General features: G+C 47.8%; 1 protein-coding gene across 1 annotated transcript in view; it reads left to right on the top strand.

Annotated features, from left to right (window-relative positions):
• Positions 1 to 21591, top strand: part of NEK2 (NIMA related kinase 2) — a 79367-nt gene that overhangs the window by 23394 nt on the left and 34382 nt on the right. Inside the window, exons 4-7 of the mRNA XM_063918253.1 lie at positions 1919 to 2001; positions 2158 to 2284; positions 2837 to 3056; positions 17497 to 17551. Of these exons, the coding sequence (XP_063774323.1) occupies positions 1919 to 2001; positions 2158 to 2284; positions 2837 to 3056; positions 17497 to 17551 (485 nt within the window). The remainder of the gene's footprint in view (positions 1 to 1918; positions 2002 to 2157; positions 2285 to 2836; positions 3057 to 17496; positions 17552 to 21591) is intronic.

Genomic DNA, 21591 nt, shown 5'->3' on the forward strand with positions numbered 1-21591 from the left:
ACTTATGCTGCTTTCGCCATGCAGCTGATTACAGCAGAACAGAATTGCCAATGGGGTCATTCAGACCTGATCGCTCGCTAGCTATTTTTTGCAGCGATGCGATCAGATAGTCGCCGCCTATAGGGGAGTGTATTTTTGCTTTGCAAGTGTACGAACGCATGTGCAGCCGAGCACTAAAAAAAAAAGTTTTGTGCAGTTTTTGAGTTGCCCAGAACTTACTCAGCCGCTGCGATCACTTCAGCCTGTCAGGTCCCGGTGTTGAGACACCCGCCCCTGCAAACTCTTGGACACGCCTGCGTTTTTCCAACCACTCCCAGAAAACTGTCAGTTGACACCCACAAACACCCTCTTCCTGTCAATCTCCTTGCGATCGGCTGTGTGAATGGATTCTTTGTAAAATCCATCGCACAGCAACGAGCCGCTTTGCACCCGGATGACGCGCCTGCGCATTACGGTGCATGCGCAGTTCTGACCTGATTGCAGTGGAAAAAACTAGCGTGACCCCAATGTGTCTTATTCCAGGTTATGCTTTTGCTCTGTTTAACCATGCACCGGAGTGAGGGAGAGGGTGACCGGATCATGGGTACTAACAGGAATGCTGTTTTGTGATGGGTTCATGGCTGTTTGTTATAAGAGGTAATACCATAGGGCGGCATATCCAATTGGGCGCAATATTTTCTTTGCAAAACTTAACACTGCTTTCGTGTCCAATTTCCTTTTTCTTTTTTTTTGTGTGTGTGTGTGAATAAAATAATTAAAAAGGAATTTTGGATTTATTTGAGGCCACTTTATTCGCCACAATGGTTGTAACCATTGTCTAATTAATCTAACTAAATTGCCAAATTTGTCATTGTGGGGTGGGGGGGGGGGGGGGGGAGGAGGGGGGAGGAGGGGGAGAAGGGGGAGAATGTCCCCGGGAGTTCTGAACCATGTCCTGACATGTTTTCCTGACTTTGCACCTTCTCTGAAGCTGCCAGAAAAGGCTGAGGTAATATCCATACAAATTGCTCACATCAAAAACCCAGTGGCTACCTGAAATCTTGTGTTTCGCAGAATAAGAAACATGATGCTTTCCATTGGATATGCCCCCATGTTTATGTTGAGATTAGATTTCTGAAGGGTAAATCTCAAGGAGCAGCCTGAGAAAGGATTTGAGGTGGGAGTACATTAAAACTAAATGGTTTTTGGTAGTGGTGGTTTTTTTGTTTTTTTTTTGTTTTCTTATTTTGCACACTTGTGGATGCACTCCAAAATGTCCCTTCATTGTTTAGAAAATGCCAGCTACAGGTGTGGTTATAAGTATTGCCTAGCTGTCTACTCTCCTGGACATAGCGTATGGTGACAGACTAGGCTGTTTTGCATAACAATAAGACCGGATACAGCAGTAATTGTGTTAGGTGTAGCCTGTTCTAATCTACAAAACAGTGGAAATTCTACTACCGCTTTTACACCAAGTAAGCGGGTCGCAGCTGGGAGCCCTGACACGGGATCTACCCGGCTGCGACCCACATCAGCCCCAGTTTAGACCGGAGTCACCAACCCGGCATATTGCCGGGTTGGTGATGTTGCTGGTGACTCGACGGGGGCGGCGCTTGGAGATCACATGATCTCCAAGCGCCGCCCGCACATAGAGTGTAAACGGGAAGCCGGGTCGCATCGACCTGGCTACCGTTTACACTGCACGGTTTGCCGGGTTGAACACGTGTTCAACCCCGCAAACTTCCCGAGTTGGAATACCGGGTCACTCGACCCGGACTATTCCAACTGGACCTTTTTACACCAGTCAGCAACACTGGTTATGCACGCTTGTGTTACTAGCTGGTGGTGTTAAAAGGGTTACATGAACTTGATTACATACTTTGTCTGAAGACTCACTTTTTTTAGGCTTTCTTGTCATGATATAGTTTGTATTTTCTAGGAGCAGATGAATAGGATGTCCTACAATGAGAAGTCTGATATATGGTCTCTCGGGTGCCTTCTGTATGAACTTTGTGCACTTTCGTAAGTAATATAAATCTGTTATTACTGTAGTTTATTTTGAAAGATGCCGGCCCCTTTTGGTTTTAATTATTGTCACTGGAGTGAGTTGAAGTATTACTTTTTTCTCACTGCAACACTATTTGCTTGACTTGTTTGGTCTCTGTCTTTTTATTTAAGGCCGCCTTTCACAGCTTATAATCAGAAAGAGTTGGCAGAAAAGATAAGAATAGGAAAGTTTCGGCGAATCCCATATCGTTATTCTGAAGAACTGAACCAAATAATTACTAAAATGTTAAATCTTAAGGTGAGTTTATTTTTTTTGTAATTGAGGAAATTAGCCAAATACTGTTCTGGAAACAGCTTATAGATCTATAACCAATTGATTAAATAGGTACACCGTCCTTCCCCTCTATGCAGCAGTCACCATGTTATAGGGGAGGTGCTTCTCTAACAGCAAGCTGATCGGCAGGAAGACTTGCTGTGAGTAGATGCAGTGTGTGTGGATTGGTGGATTCATAACAGAGGGGTGTGGCCAGTTATTTCACCGCAGCATGACCAACTGTAGTTCAATATTCGTGCTTATCAAAGCTCATTGGACACCTCACCAGAGGTGTGTGTGTGTCTGTCTGCATTCTGTAATGGAGTAGAAAGGTAATACTATTTAACATAGCTGCTTTAGAATATCAAATTGCCTGAAGGTTTATTAAATATATTGACTTCTATGGGTCATATATGAAGACTTCACCTTTTAAAAATGACACGAGTACAAGTTAAGGAGAGGGGGTGTAAATTTAGTAGAAAAGGACAAGTCTAACCTATTGAGTTGTATGTTTGACCGGTTTTGTTTCTCTGATAGGATTATTTGAGACCCTCCATTGAGGATATTTTGCAGCACTCCCTGATGGCTGACTGTGTTGCAGAAGAGCAGGACAGGATATCTGAGAAGCGCTCCCGGCGATCTGCAGAACAGGAATGGGTTCCCCAGCCAGACACTGTGCCAGCAGAAATGCGGGTAAAGGAACACCAACTACTGGCACGGGAGAAAGCATTGAAGGAGAGGGAGGAACGCCTTGAGCGTAAGCTTCATTTCTTACATTGAACTTTAGAATGGGAGAGACTATCCTGGTCACGTGGTGGTTGTGAGTCTGGATAACTGAGAGCGTAACTACTCCGTTATCTTCTTGCTCTGCATAAGACCAAATCTTCATTTCTCTTACGTCCTAGAGCAGTCATGTCCAAACTGCGGCCCTCCAGCTGTTGTGAAACTACATATCCCAGCATGCCCTGACAGTTTTGCTGTCAGAGAATACTAAAGCTGTGTCAGGGCATGCTGGGATGTGTAGTTTCACAACAGCTGGAGAGCCGCAGTTTGGACATGCCTGTCCTAGAGGATGCTGGGGTCCATATTAGTACCATGGGGTATAGACGGGTCCACCAGGAGCCATGCGCACTTTAAGACTTTAATAGTGTGGGCTGGCTGCTCCCTCTGCCCCTCCTACCAGACTCCGTTTAGAAAATGTGCCTGGAGGACAAGTTAGGCACAGGGAGGCTGCTGGCAACAGCCTCCCTGCTTCGTGGGATTTAGGGGGGGGGGGGGGGGGAGAGAGAGTAGTGTCCAACCCTCTGAGGTTAATGGCCAGTATCTCCGCTGACAGGACACTGAGCTCCTGAGGGGGGTGATCGTTGGACCCCGAGGCGACCGCTCACTCCTGCAGCATGCCGCCACCCCCTAACAGAGGCAGAAGATCGCGGTGGTGAGTGTGGTACAGACGACCCGACAAGCGGGGAACCGGTGTAAATGGCGGCATCAGGGTTTGGAGTGCAGTACTAACACTGCGGTTCAGGTGCGGCGCTGTGAGGGTTGCCCTGGGCCAGCGACGATACCCTTGAAATTGGTCACGCAGGCTAGCAGGGACTTTGTTTGCGCTGCTAGGCCTGTATAAAGATTTGAAATGTGCGGGAAGACGCGCCATGTTCAAGGGCGGAGCTTCTCAGAGCGGACCCAGCAGCTCACCAGCGCCATTCTCTCCCTGCTGAGACGCTGACAGTGAGCGCTGACCCTCCACAACTCCAGTTATCCTGTGCGGTACCAGGGGGTGGTAGAAGGGGAGGGGGGGGGGGAGGCTGTCTATTACTGTGTAGTTTTATTAAGGGTACACAGGCAGCGCAAGGCAGTTATTTTATACCTACTGGGGAGCTGTGTGTGCTGGCTCTAAGCGCTGTGTTTCTCTGAAGGTACTTGGGGGGAGGGAGGGAATGTGTGTGTGTATGCATAATTCTCACATAACCATGTCCAGGGACTGTGTCTCGTGCGGCAGAATATGTATCTTCTCCAGAGGAATCCATTCCATGTACACAGGAATGTAATGTTTTGTCTCAACTTTCCGAATCGGAGCCCCAGTGGGTGGCTTCTATTAAGGGAATGATATCCCAAATTTCTCTGACGTCCTAGTGGATGCTGGGAACTCCGTAAGGACCATGGGGGAATAGCGGGCTCCGAAGGAGGCTGGGCACTCTAGAAAGATTTCAGACTACCTGGTGTGCACTGGCTCCTCCCACTATGACCCTCCTCCAAGCCTCAGTTAGAATTCGTGCCCGGCCGAGGTTGGATGCACACTAGGGGCTCTCCTGAGCTCTTAGAAAGAATAGACTTAGGTTTTTTATTTTCAGTGAGACCTGCTGGCAACAGGCTCACTGCAGCGAGGGACTAAGGGGAGAAGAAGCGAACTCGCCTGCTTGCAGCCGGATTGGGCTTCTTAGGCTACTGGACACCATTAGCTCCAGAGGGATCGACCGCAGGCCTAGTCCTTGGTGTTCGGTCCCGGAGCCGCGCCGCCGTCCCCCTTACAGAGCCAGAAGCAAGAAGATGGTCCGGAAAATCGGCGGCATGAAGACTGTCTTCACCAAGGTAGCGCACAGCACTGCAGCTGTGCGCCATTGCTCCTCTCACACTTCACACTCCGGTCACTGAGGGTGCAGGGCGCTGGGGGGGGGGGGGGCGCCCTGAGGCAGCAATAATAACACCTTGGCTGGCTAAAATACCTCAATATATAACCCCAGAGGCTATATATGAGGTAAATACCCCTGCCAGAATTCCATAAAAAGCAGGAGAATAGGCTGCGAAAAAGGGGCGGAGCCTATCTCCTCAGCACACTGGCGCCATTTTTCCCTCACAGCTCGGCTGGAAGGAAGCTCCCTGGCTCTTCCCTGCAATATACAGTAACAGTAAGAGGGAAAAGAGAGGGGGGGCATTAAATTTGGCAGTATATATACATATATTATATGAAAAGCAGCTATTAGGGACATAACTCAGTTAGTCCCTGTGTGTGTGTGTGTGTGTGTGTGTATATATGTATGGTATGTATGTGTGTGTGTGTGTGTGTGTATGTATATATATATATATATATATATATATATATATATATATATATATATATATATATAGTTGATACACACGGATTGGCACTCACCTAGTAATTTTACTGTGCTCCGGTGCCCTCTGAAAATTCATTACAAGCAGCCATTCCTTCCCATACAGCGGCACTCGGAGTCTGATTTAAAAGGTGCAGTAAAGTGCTTTTATTCGGTCATAATAACAATTTGCAATCCAAAATGGATTGCAAATTGTTATTATGACCGAATAAAAGCACTTTACTGCACCTTTTAAATCAGACTCCGAGTGCCGCTGTATCGGAAGGAATGGCTGCTTATATATATATATATATATATATATATATATATATATATATATATATATATATATATATATATATATATATATATATATATATATATATATATATAGCGCTCTGGTGTGTGCTGGCATACTCTCACTCTGTCCCCCCAAAGGGCTTTTTGTGGGTCCTGCCCTCTGTTGAGCATTCCCTGTGTGTGTGGGGTGTGTCGGTACGGCTGTGTCGACATGTTTGATGAGGTGGAGGCGGAGCAGATGCATTTTGAAGGGACATCACCCCCTGCGGGGCAGACACCCGAGTGGATGAACTTATGGAAAGAAATGAGTGCACGTATAGATTCTTTACATAAGAAATTTGACGACATGCCAAATGTGGGACAGCCGGGATCTCAGCTCGTGCCTGTTCAGGTGCCTCAGGGGTCGTCAGGGGCTCTAAAACGCCCGCTACCTCAGTTTGCAGACCCGGATGTCGACACGGATACTGATAAGTGTCGACGACGATGAGTCAAACTTAATGCCTGTCAGGGCCATTCACTGCATGATTGAGGCAATGAAAGAGGTGTTAAACATTTCTGATTTACATCCAGGTACCACAAAAAATGGTATTATGTTTGGGGAGAAAAAACTACCCGTAGTTTTTCCCCCATCAGTTGAACTAAATGAAGTGTGTGAAGAAGCGTGGCTTTTCCCTGATAAAAAATTTGTAATTCCTAAGAAGGTACTAATGGCGTTCCCTTTCCCGCCAGAGGATGGGTCACGTTGGGAAACACCACCTAGGGTGGATAAAGCGCTCACACGTTTGTCAAAAAAGGTGGCACTACCCTCTCAGGATACGGCCGCCCTTAAGGAGCCTGCTGATAGAAAGCAGGAGGCAATCCTGAAGTCTGTATACACACACTCAGGCATTATACTTAGACCAGCTATTGCGTCAGCTTGGATGTGCAGTGCTGCCGCTGCATGGTCAGAAAAACTGTCAGAAAATATTGACACACTAGACAGAGACACTATTCTGCTAACGATTGACCATATAAAAGATTCAGTCTTATATATGAGAGATGCACAGAGGGAAATTTGCCGGCTGGCATCTAAAGTAAGTGCATTGTCTATCTCTGCTAGGAGATGCTTATGGACTCGTCAGTGGACGGGAGATGCAGATTCCAAGAGGCACATGGAAGTTTTGCCTTATAAAGGGGAGGAATTATTTGGGGATGGTCTCTCCGACCTAGTTTCCACAGCAACGTCTGGGAAGTCAGCATTTTTACCCCATGTTCCCTCACAGCCTAAGAAGGCGCCATTTTATCAGGTTCAGTCCTTTCGGACCCAGAAAAGCAAGCGTGGAAAAGGAGGGTCTTTTCTGTCTAGAGGCAGAGGTAGGGGAAAAAGGCTGCAACAGACAGCAGGTTCCCAGGAACCAAAGTCCTCCCCCGCTTCCTCTTCCAAGTCCGCCGCATGACCGTGGGGCTCCACAGGTGGAGCCAGGTACGGTGGGGGCCCGCCTCAGAAATTTCAGCGATCAGTGGGCTCGCTCACAGGTGGATCCCTGGATCCTTCAAGTAGTATCTCAGGGATACATGCTGGAATTCGAGGCGGCTCCACCCCACCGGTTCCTAAAATCTGCCTTGCCGATTGCTCCCTCAGACAGGGAGGCGGTGCTAGCGGCAATTCACAAGCTGTATTCCCAGCAGGTGATAATCAAGGTACCCCTACTTCAACAAGGCCGGGGTTACTATTCCACACTATTTGTGGTAGCCGGACGGTTCGGTGAGACCCATTTTAAATTTGAAATCCTTGAACATGTACATAAAAAAATTCAAGTTCAAGATGGAATCGCTCAGGGCGGTTATTGCGAGCCTGGACGAGGGGGATTACATGGTTTCCCTGGACATCAAGGATGCTTACCTGCATGTCCCCATTTACCATCCTCACCAGGAGTACCTCAGATTTGTGGTACAGGATTGCCATTACCAATTCCAGACGCTGCCGTTTGGACTCTCCACGGCACCAAGGGTATTTACCAAGGTTATGGCGGAAATGATGATACTCCTTCGAAGAAAGGGAGTTTTAATTATCCCGTACTTGGACGATCTCCTAATAAAGGCACGGTCCAAAGAACAGTTTGTGGGAGTAGCACTATCTCAGGAAGTGCTGAACCAACACGGCTGGATTCTCAATATCCCAAAGTCACAGCTGGTCCCGACGACACGTCTACTGTTCCTGGGGATGATTCTGGACACAGTCCAGAAAAAAGTGTTTCTCCCGGAGGAGAAAGCCAGGGAGTTGTCTTCTCTAGTCAGAGACCTCCTGAAACCAAAACAGGTATCGGTGCATCACTGCACGCGGGTCTTGGGAAAGATGGTAGCTTCTTACGAAGCAATTCCATTCGGCAGGTTCCATGCCAGAATCTTTCAGTGGGACCTGTTGGACAAGTGGTCCGGATCGCATCTTCAGATGCATCGCTTGATAACCCTGTCTGCAAGAACCAGGGTGTCTCTTCTGTGGTGGCTGCAGAGTGCTCATCTTCTGGAGGGTCGCAGATTTGGCATTCAGGACTGGGTCCTGGTGACCACGGATGCCAGCCTGCGAGGCTGGGGGGCAGTCACAAAGGGAAGAAACTTCCAAGGACTATGGACAAGTCAGGAGACTTCCCTTCACATAAATATTCTGGAACTAAGGGCCATCTACAATGCCCTAAGTCAAGCAAAATCCCTGCTCCTACACCAGCCGGTGCTGATCCAGTCAGACAACATCACGGCAGTCGCCCATGTGAATCGACAGGGCGGCACAAGAAGCAGGATGGCAATGACAGAAGCCACAAGAATTCTCCGATGGGCGGAAAATCATGTACTAGCACTGTCAGCAGTGTTCATTCCGGGAGTGGACAACTGGGAAGCAGACTTCCTCAGCAGACACGACCTCCACCCGGGAGAGTGGGGACTTCATCCAGAAGTCTTCCAAATGATTGTACATCAGTGGGGTCGTCCACAGGTGGACATGATGGCGTCCCGCCTAAACAAAAAACTAGAGAGGTATTGCGCCAGGTCAAGAGACCCTCAAGCGATAGCTGTGGACGCTCTGGTGACACCGTGGGTGTACCAGTCAGTTTATGTGTTCCCTCCGCTGCCTCTCATACCAAAGGTATTGAGAATAATAAGAAAGCGAGGAGTAAGCACAATTCTCGTGGTTCCGGATTGGCCAAGAAGAACATGGTACCCGGAACTTCAAGAGATGATCTCAGAGGACCCGTGGCCTCTGCCGCTAAGACAAGACCTGCTACAGCAGGGGCCCTGTCTGTTCCAAGACTTGCTGCGTTTGACGGCATGGCGGTTGAACGCCGGATCCTGAAAGAAAAGGGCATTCCGGAGGAAGTCATTCCTACGCTTATTAAAGCCAGGAAAGAGGTTACAGCAAATCATTATCACCGCATATGGCGGAAATATGTTGCATGGTGTGAGGCCGAAAAGGCCCCAACTGAGGAATTTCAACTAGGTCGATTTCTGCATTTCCTGCAAGCAGGAGTGAATATGGGCCTAAAACTGGGTTCCATTAAGGTACAGATCTCGGCTCTATCGATTTTTCTTTCAGAAAGAACTAGCTTCAGTACCTGAAGTTCAGACATTTGTAAAGGGAGTGCTGCATATTCAGCCCCCATATGTGCCTCCTGTGGTACCTTGGGATCTCAACGTGGTGTTGAGTTTCTTAAAATCACATTGGTTTGAACCACTAAAAACCGTGGATCTGAAATATCTCACGTGGAAGGTGGTCATGTTATTGGCCTTGGCTTCTGCCAGGCGAGTATCAGAATTGGCGGCTTTGTCTTATAAAAGCCCTTATCTGATTTTCCATATGGATAGGGCAGAATTGAGGACTCGTCCCCAGTTTCTCCCTAAGGTGGTGTCAGCGTTTCATTTGAACCAGCCTATTGTGGTGCCTGCGGCCACTAGGGACTTGGAGGACTCCAAGTTGTTAGACGTGGTCAGGGCCCTGAAAATATGTTTCCAGGACGGCTGGAGTCAGAAAATCTGACTCGCTGTTTATCCTATATGCACCCAACAAGCTGGGTGCTCCTGCTTCTAAGCAGACTATTGCTCGTTGGATTTGTAGTACAATTCAACTTGCACATTCTGTGGCAGGCCTGCCACAGCCAAAATCTGTCAATGCCCATTCCACAAGGAAGGTGGGCTCATCTTGGGTGGCTGCCCGAGGGGTCTCGGCTTTACAACTTTGCCGAGCTGCTACTTGGTCAGGGGCAAACACGTTTGCAAAATTCTATAAATTTGATACCCTGGCTGAGGAGGACCTGGAGTTCTCTCATTCGGTGTTGCAGAGTCATCCGCACTCTCCCGCCCGTTTGGGAGCTTTGGTATAATCCCCATGGTCCTTACGGAGTTCCCAGCATCCACTAGGACGTCAGAGAAAATAAGAATTTACTCACAGGTAATTCTATTTATCGTAGTCCGTAGTGGATGCTGGGCGCCCATCCCAAGTGCGGTTTATCTGCAATACTTGTACATAGTTATTGTTAACTAAATCGGGTTATTGTTGAGCCATCTGTTGAGAGGCTCAGTTGTTTCATACTGTTAACTGGGTTTCATATCACGAGTTGTACGGTGTGATTGGTGTGGCTGGTATGAGTCTTACCCGGGATTCAAAATCCTTCCTTATTGTGTACGCTCGTCCGGGCACAGTATCCTAACTGAGGCTTGGAGGAGGGTCATAGTGGGAGGAGCCAGTGCACACCAGGTAGTCTGAAATCTTTCTAGAGTGCCCAGCCTCCTTCGGAGCCCGCTATTCCCCATGGTCCTTATGGAGTTCCCAGCATCCACTACGGACTACGAGAAATAGAATTACCGGTGAGTAAATTCTTATTTTCTACTAGGATTGCACATTATTTGACTGAATCACAGATTTTAAAACCATCTGAGGTTTTGTCTGGTTCTGTCCACACTACCTCAAAATCCCCTGGTGTGTGCCCAAAGAAGCATGCACTTGCTCAGATTATGCAAGTCGACACCGACTGACACGTCAGACGGTGATGCGGATATGAGGGGGGGTGAGGATTCCCTGGCAAGAGGGGTGCAACTCATGATTGAGGCTATTAGGGATGTGTTACACATTACTGACAAGCCACCTGAACAGGTAGAGGAGGCTTACTTTACAGACAATAAAAAAGCTTCCCTAACCTTCCCTGCGTTTAAGGAATTAAACGCATTGTTTGAAAAATCCTGGGAAAATCCAGAGAAAAAAATTGCAGATCCCAAAGAGGGTTCTTTTGGCTTTTCCTTTTCCTGAGGATGATAGGAAAAATTGGGAAACCCCACCTATAGTTGACGCCTCTGTATCTAGACTGTGTAAAAGGGTGGTTTTACCTGACCCTGGGTCTACTGCTTTGAAAGAACCGGCTGACCGCAAAATTGAAACTACACTCAAATCCATATACACTGCTTCAGGAGTGGCGTTAAGGCCCACTATTGCCTGTGCATGGATTTCTAAAGCCATAGTAAAGTGGTCAGGCACATTAATAGAGGACTTAGATTCTATGGATAGAAGTGACATTGAATTGTTTTTACGTAACATACATGATTCTGCAGGTTTCATGGTGGAGGCCATGAAGGACCTGGGTAATCTGACTGCAAGGACATTGTCTATGGCTGTCTCAGCACGCAGGGGACTCTGGCTACGCCAATGGTCTGCAGATGCGGAATCCAGAAGTGTGGAGAACCTACCCTTCACAGGTTAGGCTCTATTTGGGGAAGCATTGGATGCGTGGATCTCCACGGCTACCCCTGGTAAGTCAACCTTTCTTCCCTCAGCCGACGATGAAACCTTTTTCTGCGTTGTCTGTGCAGTCCTTTCTGTCTGCAAAAGCTAAAAAGTCCAAGACTCCTACCACAAAATCCAAGAAACCGGCACTTGCAGGTTCCCAGGACCAGAAACCTGCCTCTGTGTCCTCAAAATCCTCAGCATGAGGGTGGACCTCCCTGCCTGGAGAACAGGCAGGTGGGAGCGAGGCTCAGACGTTTCAGTCGCGTCTGGGTGTCGTCCGGTCTGGATCCCTGGGTACAGGATATTGTGTCCCAGGGGTACAAACTGGAGTTTCAAGAGCTCCCACCCCACAGGTTCTTCAATCAGGCCTGCCAGCTTTCCCGACCGAAAGGGCTATCCTTCAGGATGCCATTCAAAAATTGGAAAGGTCAGATGTAATTGTGCCAGTTCCACCTCATCTGGTGAACCAGGGTTACTATTCAAACCTGGTTGTGGTACCGAAACCGGATGGTTCGGTCAGGCCCATTTTGAACCTGAAGTCGCTAAACCCTTATCTGAGGGAATTCAAGTTCAAAATGGAGTCTCTGAGAGCGGTGATCTCAGGGCTGGAGGAGGGAGAGTTTCTGGTGTTCTTGGACATCAAGGATGCGTACCTCAACATTCCGATTTGGCCGTCACACCAGTCTTATCTCAGTTTTGCGCTGTTGGACTGTCACTGTTCACCAAGGTAATGGCAGAGATGATGATGATTCTCCTCCGCAGTCAGGGGGTGAATGTAATTCCTTATCTGGACGATCTGCTGATAAAGGCATCTTCCAGGGAAAGGTTGTTGTAGTAGTCCATTGCTCTCACGACCCGACTGCTCAGGGAACATGGATGGATCCTGAATCTTCCAAAATCACATTTGAAGGCGACAAGGAGATTGTCTTTCCTGGGGATGATCCTCGACACGGAAGTGCAGAGCGTAGTTCTACCGGTGGAAAAGGCGTTGGTGATCCAAACTATGGTCCGGGATGTCTTGAAGCCTACCCGGGTTTCGGTTCATCAGTGCATTCGCCTTCTGGGGAAGATGGTTGCCTCCTACGAGGCTCTTCAGTACAGAAGATTTCATGCACGGCCCTTCCAACTGGATCTCCTGGACAAGTGGTCGGGATCTCATCTGCACATGCACCAGAGGATACGTCTGTCGCCAAAAGCCAGGATTTCACTCCTGTGGTGGCTACAATTGCCTCACCTTCTAGAGGGCCGCAAGATCAGGATTCAGAACTGGATCCTTCTAACCACGGATGCAATGATCAGAGGTTGGGGCGCAGTCACCTAAGGGGAGACCTTCCAAGGAAGGTGGTCAAGTCTGGAATCCGTTCTTCCAATCAACATACTGGAGCTAAGTGCCGTGTACAACGGTCTCCTACAAGCGGCACATCTTCTACAAGATCGGGCCATTCAGGTGCAGTCGGACAATGTAACGACTGTGGCCTACATAAACCGACAGGGCGGAACAAAGAGCAGAGCTGCAGTGTCAGAGGTTAAAAGAATCCTCCTCTGGGCAGAAAGGCACGCGTTGGCGCTGTCGGCAATCTTCATTCCGAGAGTGGACAACTGGGAGGCGTACTTCCTCAACAGACACGGTCTCCATCCAGGAGAGTGCGGCCTCCATCCGGAGGTGTTCACGGATGTGACAAATCTTTGGGGTGTACCTCAAATAGACATGATGGCCTCCCGTCTCACCAAGAAGCTTTGGAGGTACTGTTCCAGGTCAAGAGACCAGCAAGCAGTGGCGGTGGAGTCCTTGGTGACTCCGTGGGTGTTCCAGTCAGTTTACGTTTTTCTTCCACTCATTCCAAGGATTCTAAATCTCGTAAAGAGAACAAGAGTTCAGCCAATCCTCATTGCTCCGGACTGGCCAAGAAGGGCTTGGTACTCAGATCTTCTGGATCTACTGCTGGAAGATCTGAGGCTTCTTCCTCTACGGGAGGACCTGCTGCCACAGGGGCCGTTCGCTTATCAAGACTTACCATGGCTACGTTTGACGGCATGGAGGTTGAACGCCAGATATTAGCTCAAAAGGGCATTCCGAATAAGGTTATACCTACCCTGATACAGGCTAGGAAAGGAGTAACGTCTAAACATTACCATCGTATTTGGAAAAAGTATGTATCTTGGTGTGAATCCAAGAGGTTTCCTACGGTGGAGTTTAAACTGGGACGGGTTCTCCTCTTCCTGCAAGCAGGTGTGGATATGGGCCTGCGTTTGGGATCCATAAAGGTCCAGATTTCAGCCTTATCCATTTTCTTCCAGAAACAACTGGCTTCCCTCCCTGAGGTTCAGACTTTCTTGAAAGGGGTTCTGCACATCCAGCCTCCCTTTGTGCCGCTTACGGCACCCTGGGATCTTGACGTGGTGTTACAGTTCCTCCCAGTCGGATTGGTTCGAGCCTCTACAGGAGGTTGAGGTCAAGTTTCTCACTTGGAAGGCTGTCACTTTGTTGGCCTTGGCTTCTGCTAGACGTGTGTCGGAGTTGGGGGGCTTTGTCTTGTAAAAGCCCCTACTTGATCTTCCATGAAGATAGAGCTGAGCTCTGGACATGTCAGCAGTTCCTTCCAAAGGTTGTGGTGGCTTTTCATATCAGCCAACCTACAGTGGGGCAAAAAAGTATTTGGACAGCCACCGATTGTGCATGTTGACCCACTTAAAACGATGAGAGGTCTGTAATTTCCATCATAGGTACACATCAACTGTGAGAGACAGAATCTGAAAAAAAACTAGGAAATCACATTGTATGATTTTTAAACAATTTTTTTGTTTGTATATTCTTGCGGAAAATAAATATGGACATGTGCTGGCTTAAGCAGGGGGACCTTTTGGGCGCTGCAGGATTTCAATCCATGATGACGTAGTGTTACTAATGGTAACCTTTGTGACTGTGGTCCCAGCTCTCTTGAGGTCATTGACCAGGCGCACCCCCTGTGTAGTTCTGGGCTGATTCCTCACCGTTCTCAAGATCATTGATACCCCACGAGGTGAGATCTTGCATGGAGCCCCAGGTCGAGGGAGAATGTCAGTGATCTTGTATTTCTTCCATTTTTTAATAATTGCTCAAACAGTTGATCTCTTCTCACCAAGCTGCTTGCCTATTGTCGAGTAGCTCATTCCAGCCATGTGCAGCTCTACAATTTTGTCCTTAGACAGCTCTCTGGTCTTGGCCATGGTGGAGAGGTAGCAGTCTGACTGTTTGAGGGCGTGGACAGGTGTCTTTTATACAGATAACCAGTTCAAACAGGTGCCATTAATACAGGTAACGAGTGGAGGATAGAAGAGCTTCTTAAAGAAGTAGTAACAGGTCTGTGAGAGCCAGAAATCTTGCTGCTTGGTAGGTGTCCAAATATTTATTTTCCACAAGTAAATTGTTTAAAAATCATACAATGTGATTTCCTGTCTTTTTTTTTTTTTTTTTTTTTTTTACAGATTCTGTCTCTCACAGTTGAAGTGTACCTATGATGGAAATGACCGACCTCTCTCATCTTTTTAAGTGGGTCAGCTTGCACAATTGGTGGCTGTCCAAATACTTTTTTGCCCCACTGTATTGTGGTGCCAGTTGCTACTGACTCCTCAATTCCGTCAAAGTCCTTGGATGTTGTACGGGCTCTGAAAATCTATGTGAAGAGGACTGCTCGTCACAGAAAATCGGACTCTGTTTGTCCTGTATGATTCCAAGAAATTTAGGGTGTCCAGCTTCTAAGCAGACGATCTCTCGCTGGATCAGGGTCTCTATCCAGCATGCATATTCTACGGCAGGATTGCAGTGTCCTAAATCTGTTAAGGCCCACTCTACTTGTAAGGTGGGTTCTTCCTGGGTGGCTGCCCGGGGTGTATCGGCTTTACAACTTTGCAGAGCGGCTACTTGGTCTGGGTCGAACACGTTTGCTACGTTTTACAAGTTCGATAATTTGACCAAACTTTAGGTCCTCAGAGGCCAATCAGTTCTGCAAGAGCCTCCGCGCTCTCCCTCCCGTTCTGGGAGCTTTGGTACATCCCCATGGTACTAGGACGTAAGAGAAAATAGGATTTTAATTGCCTACCGGTAAATCCTTTTCTCATAGTCCGTAGAGGATGCTGGGCGCCCGCCCAGCGCTTCGTGATCCTGCAGTGGTTACTTGGTTCAGTACTGTTTTGTTACTTGGTTAAGTAATATTGTTTAGCCGTTGCTGATTTTTCAAGCTGGTTGGCTTGGTTTGCCTTGTATGTGTGAGCTGGTGTGAATCTCGCCACTATCTGTGTAATATTCTTCTTTCGAAGTTGTCCGTCTCCTCGGGCACAGTTTCTAGACTGTCTGGTAGGAGGGGCATATAGGGAGAGCCAGCCCACACTCTCAAACTCCTAAAGTGCCATTGGCTCCTAGTGGACCAGTCTATACCCCATGGTACTAATATGGAGCCCAGCATCCTCTCCGGAGTACGAGAAAAGGATTTACCGGTAGGTAATTTAAAATCCTATTTTCCGACCATTCTCGCGTCTGTTATTTTGGGTTGTCACTACCATTGATTAACCCTTCACTTGCACAAACAAGCAAATCATGGACTTCAACACCTTGTTTTAAAGTCTGCTTTTGTTGAGGATTCATTAAGAGGATGATGTAGGAGACTGAAGATCCAGCAGTTAGAATCTGGGGCTGAGGCTTCAGTCTTATGCTGGGTACATACTGTGCCAACGGATCCACCGACATAATGGCCGATTTGATAAACATACACACTTACCAATCAGCCACTCAGTGTGTCCGCAGACGTCACAGCTGTGATGTCAGTCCCTGCAGCCAGTGTACGGGTGGTCGGCGAGTCACCCATACACACGGCCAGCCATGCTGATATATTTGCATTGGCTGTTCTGCAGGGCCAGCACAATGTCTGTGAACAACGTTGTTTAGACATATCAGGTGTACACACCCGCCGTCCCGCTACCGATATATATTGCTTGACGCTGGAATGATATATATTGTTTTAGTGTGTACCCAGCCTTAAGGATGGTTGCCAGAAACGCGACTGATCTAAAACCTACCGCTGACCATAGTGCTGGAGGGGAGTAGGAGATACCAAAGCTGTCTTAAGAAGTCCTTATGGTGGAGGTTCCTGGGGATGTCTGTAGTATGTGGTATCTTTCATAAATGTAACCCGTTGGCCCAAAACCAAACCACTGTGGAAGGATTTGCCTTTTAACTTTGTATATCCAGTTAACACTCAGCCAGGTCTGTATTGTATAGGTAGGGGTGGTGGCAATCTGCTAGACATAAAGGTCATAGAGGTAGTATACATAGGGTACAAAGCAATGTTCTTCCCCAAGAGACCTGATATACGCAAGAAAAACACCTGTACAACATTTTAATATAGCTCTTCTAACTCCAGTGCTATATAACTGCTAATAGGCCATGTTTAAAGATTTAATGGGGAATAATTCCCTGATATCAGCGCAATGTGCAATTCTAGAACGGCACATCGCACCTGACTGTATCTTGTGTGAAGGAAAACTCCACCTCCACCAATGATATGGGCTGACTAGATATATAGTATATGTTCTTAAAGGCAGAAGTCTGCAGTATGTGAGCTGTTGGGGGAAACACTATAATACAGAATAAAGAAACTAATCACGGTCAATCATCTGTTTTTATTGGCACAGTAGTACCAGCTCTCCTTTTACTGCCTGTAAGGTGTAGGAGTCTGTGTTGTGGAATATAGTGCAATGGAAGTGGAAGACAGTCCTGATAGACCAATGGTTCGCTTATTTAAAAGATGCGCATTCATGTAAGAGAGTAAGAATGGGCCATTCTATTTGGGGTTTCTAGTGAGAAATCTGGATCTGCTGGCATGCTTTAGCAGGCCATTAGTGCAGACCAGAGGTAGCCGCTCATCTGTAGTTAAGGAATTTCCCAATAATGGTTAGAATTGGCTCTGGTTGTAAGTGCAAGTGTGGATTGTTTCTATACATCACATTAGTGAATATGCTTGTGCCCTTAAAAGTGTCTATTGACCTGGGTTTCAATAAAGTTGTTAAAATGTTTGTATTTTCAGAGCGAGAAAGAGAGCTGTGTGTGCGGGAGAGACTTGCAGAGGATAAACTGGCAAGGTAAGATGATGCACCCACCATTCTGTTATGTGCTTTTTAGTGTCTAACTTTTAATTTCTCTAGCATCCATAAGGGATATTGGGAGAAACTAGTACAATGGGGTATAGACGGGTCCAAAGGAGCCAGTGCACTTTAAATTTCTTCAACTGGGTGTACTAGCTCCTCCCCTCTATGCCCCCTCCCACAGGCAGTTTTAGAAAAAGTGCCCTCAGGAGAGGATGCAGCTCCTGAGAGTTTTCCTGAGAGACGCTCCTATTCGGGGCCGTCTGTCCAGTCCTTTCGTTCTCGCAGATTTCTGTCGAAGGCCAGAGGTGACTCTAATGCGGCTAGAGGCACCAGAGGTAAGGTCAGAAAACCTGCAAGTACCAGTTCTCAGGAACAGTCCACCGGTTCTGCTTCCACTAAGGCCTCAGCATGACAGTGCCCACCCACCCCGAGGGGAGACTTCCTGCCGTGATGCATGGCTCAGAGAGCTCATTTCCCAGGGCTACAAGCTGGAGTTCGACAGTCCTCCCTACCACCCCCTGTCAACAGCGCTGAGGGCATTCACGAAGGTGATGGCGGAGATGATGCTTCAACTCCGGGCCCAGGGGATCAATGTGTTCCCTTATCTGGACGATCTTCAGATAAATGAAAAGGGGGGGACCTGGATTGCACATCCTATTACTAAAGACATCAAGAGGTGCTATCATGCTGAGGCTTCTAATACTATGCTGGAGGAAGAGAGATGCAGATGGAGACTCTTAGCACTAAGAACACGGATAGTAAAAATAATTTAAATTTCTCTATCGTCCTAAGTGGATGCTGGGGTTCCTGAAAGGACCATGGGGAATAGCGGCTCCGCAGGAGACAGGGCACAAAAAAGTAAAGCTTTTACCAGATCAGGTGGTGTGCACTGGCTCCTCCCCCTATGACCCTCCTCCAGACTCCAGTTAGATTTTGTGCCCGAACGAGAAGGGTGCAATCTAGGTGGCTCTCCTAAAGAGCTGCTTAGAGAAAGTTTAGCTTAGGTTTTTTACTTTACAGTGAGTCCTGCTGGCAACAGGATCACTGCAACGAGGGACTTAGGGGAGAAGTAGTGAACTCACCTGCGTGCAGAGTGGATTTGCTGCTTGGCTACTGGACACTAGCTCCAGAGGGACGATCACAGGTACAGCCTGGATGGTCACCGGAGCCGCGCCGCCGGCCCCCTTGCAGACGCTGAAGAGAGAAGAGGTCCAAATTCGGCGGCTGAAGACTCCTGAGTCTTCATAAAGGTAGCGCACAGCACTGCAGCTGTGCGCCATTTTCCTCTCAGCACACTTCACACAACAGTCACTGAGGGTGCAGAGCGCTGGGGGGGGCGCTCTGAGAGGCAAATAAAAACCTTATTAGAGGCAAAAAATACCTCACATATAGCCCACAGAGGCTATATGGAGATATTTAACCCCTGCCTAACTTCAAAAATAGCGGGAGACGAGGCCGCCGAAAAAGGGGCGGGGCCTATCTCAGCACACAGCGCCATTTTCTCTCACAGAAAAGCTGGAGAGAAGGCTCCCAGGCTCTCCACTGCACTACAGAAACAGGGTTAAAACAGAGAGGGGGGGCACTGATTTTGGCGATATTGTATATATATAAAAGATGCTATAAGGGAGAAACACTTATATAAGGTTGTCCCTATATAATTATAGCGTTTTTGGTGTGTGCTGGCAGACTCTCCCTCTGTCTCCCCAAAGGGCTAGTGGGTCCTGTCCTCTGTCAGAGCATTCCCGGTGTGTGTGCTGTGTGTCGGTACGTGTGTGTCGACATGTATGAGGACGATGTTGGTGAGGAGGCGGAGAAATTGCCTGTAATGGTGATGTCACTCTCTAGGGAGTCGACACCGGAATGGATGGCTTATTTAGAGAATTACGTGAGAATGTCAACACGCTGCAAGGTCGGTTGACGACATGAGACGGCCGACAATCTATTAGGACCGGTCCAGGCGTCTCAGAAACACCGTCAGGGGTTTTAAAAACGCCCATTTACCTCAGTCGGTCGACACAGACACAGACACGGACACTGAATACAGTGTCGACGGTGAATAAACAAACGTATTTCTCATTAGGGCCACACGTTAAGGGCAATGAAGGAGGTGTTACGTGTTTCTGATACTACAAGTACCACAAGAAAGGGTATTATGTGGGAGTGAAAAAACTACCTGTAGTTTTTCCTGAATCAGATAAAATAAAATGAAGTGTGTGATGATGCGTAGGGTTACCCCGATAGCAAATATTGGCGTTATACCCTTTCCCGCCAGAAATTAGGGTACGTTGGGAAACACCCCTTAGGGTGATAAGGCGCTCACACGCTTATCAAGTGGCGTTACCGTCTCCAGATACGGCCGCCCTCAAGGAGCCAGCTGATAGGAAGCTGGAAAAATATCCTAAAAAGTATATACACACATACGGTGGTTATACTGCGACCAGCGATCGCCATCAGCCTGGAGATGCAGTGCTGGGTTGGCTTGGTCGGATTCCCTGACTGAAAATATTTTATTCATGTAGAGCATTTAATAGGATGCATTCTATATATATGTATGTGAGATGCACAGAGGGATATTTGCTCTCTGGCATCAAGATAAGTGCGTTGTCCATATCTCCCAGAAGATGTCAGGGACACGACAGTGGTCAGGTGATACAGATCCCATACGGCAGATGGAAGTATTGCTGTATAAAGGGAAGGAGTTATTTGGGGGTCGGTCCATCGGACCTGGGGACCACAGCAACAGCTGGGAAATCCAACCTTTTTTACCCCAAGTTACATCTCAGCTAAAAAAGACACCGTCTTTTCAGCCTCAATCTTTCCTTTCCCATGAGGGCATGCAGGCAAAAGGCCAGTCATATCTGCCCAGACATAGAGGTAAGGGAAGTAGACTGCAGCAGGCAGCCCTTTCCCAGGAAAAGAAGCCCTCCACCGCGTCTGCCAAGTCCTCAGCATGACGCTGGGGCCGTGCAAGCGGACTCAAGGTGGGGGGGTAGTCTCAAGAGTCTCAGGGCGCAGTGGGATCACTCGCAAGTTGACCCCTAGATCGTACGAGTATTATCCCAGGGGTAAAGATTGGAGAGTCGAGACATCTTCTCCTCGCAGCTTCCTGAAGTCTGCTTTACCAACGGCTCCCTCCGACAGGGAGGCAGCATTGGAAACAATTCACAAGCTGTATATCCAGCAGGTGATAATCAAAGTACCCCTCCTACGACAAGGAAAAGGGTATTATTTTTCCACACTATATTGTGGTACTGAAGCCAGACGGCTTGGTGACACATAGTCTAAATCTAAAATGTTTTGAACACTTACATAAAAGGTTCAAATCGAGATAAAGTCACTCAGAGCAGTGATAGCGAACCGGAAAAAAGGGGACTATATGGTGTCCCTGGACATCAAGGATTACCTCCATGTCCAAAATTTGTCCTTCTCATCAAGGGTACCTCTGGTTCGTGGTACAGAACGGTCAATATCAGTTTCAGACGATGCCGTTTGAATTATCCACGGCACCCCGGGCCTTTTTACCAAGGTAATGGCCGAAAAGATGTTTCTTCAAAGAAAAAAGGCATCTAAATTATCCCTTACTTGCACGACCTAAAAAGGGCAAGTTCCAGAGAACAGTTGGAGGTCGGAAGAGCACTATCTAAAGTAGTTCTTCGACGGCACGACTGGATTCTAAATATTCCAAGAATCGCAGCTGTTTTCCGACGATACGTCTGCTGTTCCTAGGGATGATTCTGGACACGGTTCAGAAAAAGGTTTTTCTTCCCGAGGAAAAAGCCAAGGAGTTATCCGACCTGTCGGGAACCTCCTAAAACCAGGAAAGGTGTCTGTACATCAATGCACAAGAGTCCTGGGAAAAATGGTGGCTTTTTACGAAGCAATTCCATTCGGCAGATTCCATGCAAGAATTTTCCAAAGGGATCTGTTGGACAAATGGTCAGGGTCGCATCCTCAGATGCACCTGCGAATAATCCTGTCGCCAAGGACAAGGGTATATCTTCTGTGGTGGTTGCAAAAGGCTCATCTATTGGAGG

The sequence above is a fragment of the Pseudophryne corroboree genome, chromosome 4 (genome assembly GCF_028390025.1).
Source record: "Pseudophryne corroboree isolate aPseCor3 chromosome 4, aPseCor3.hap2, whole genome shotgun sequence".
In the NCBI taxonomy this organism is placed as follows: Eukaryota; Metazoa; Chordata; class Amphibia; order Anura; family Myobatrachidae; genus Pseudophryne; species Pseudophryne corroboree.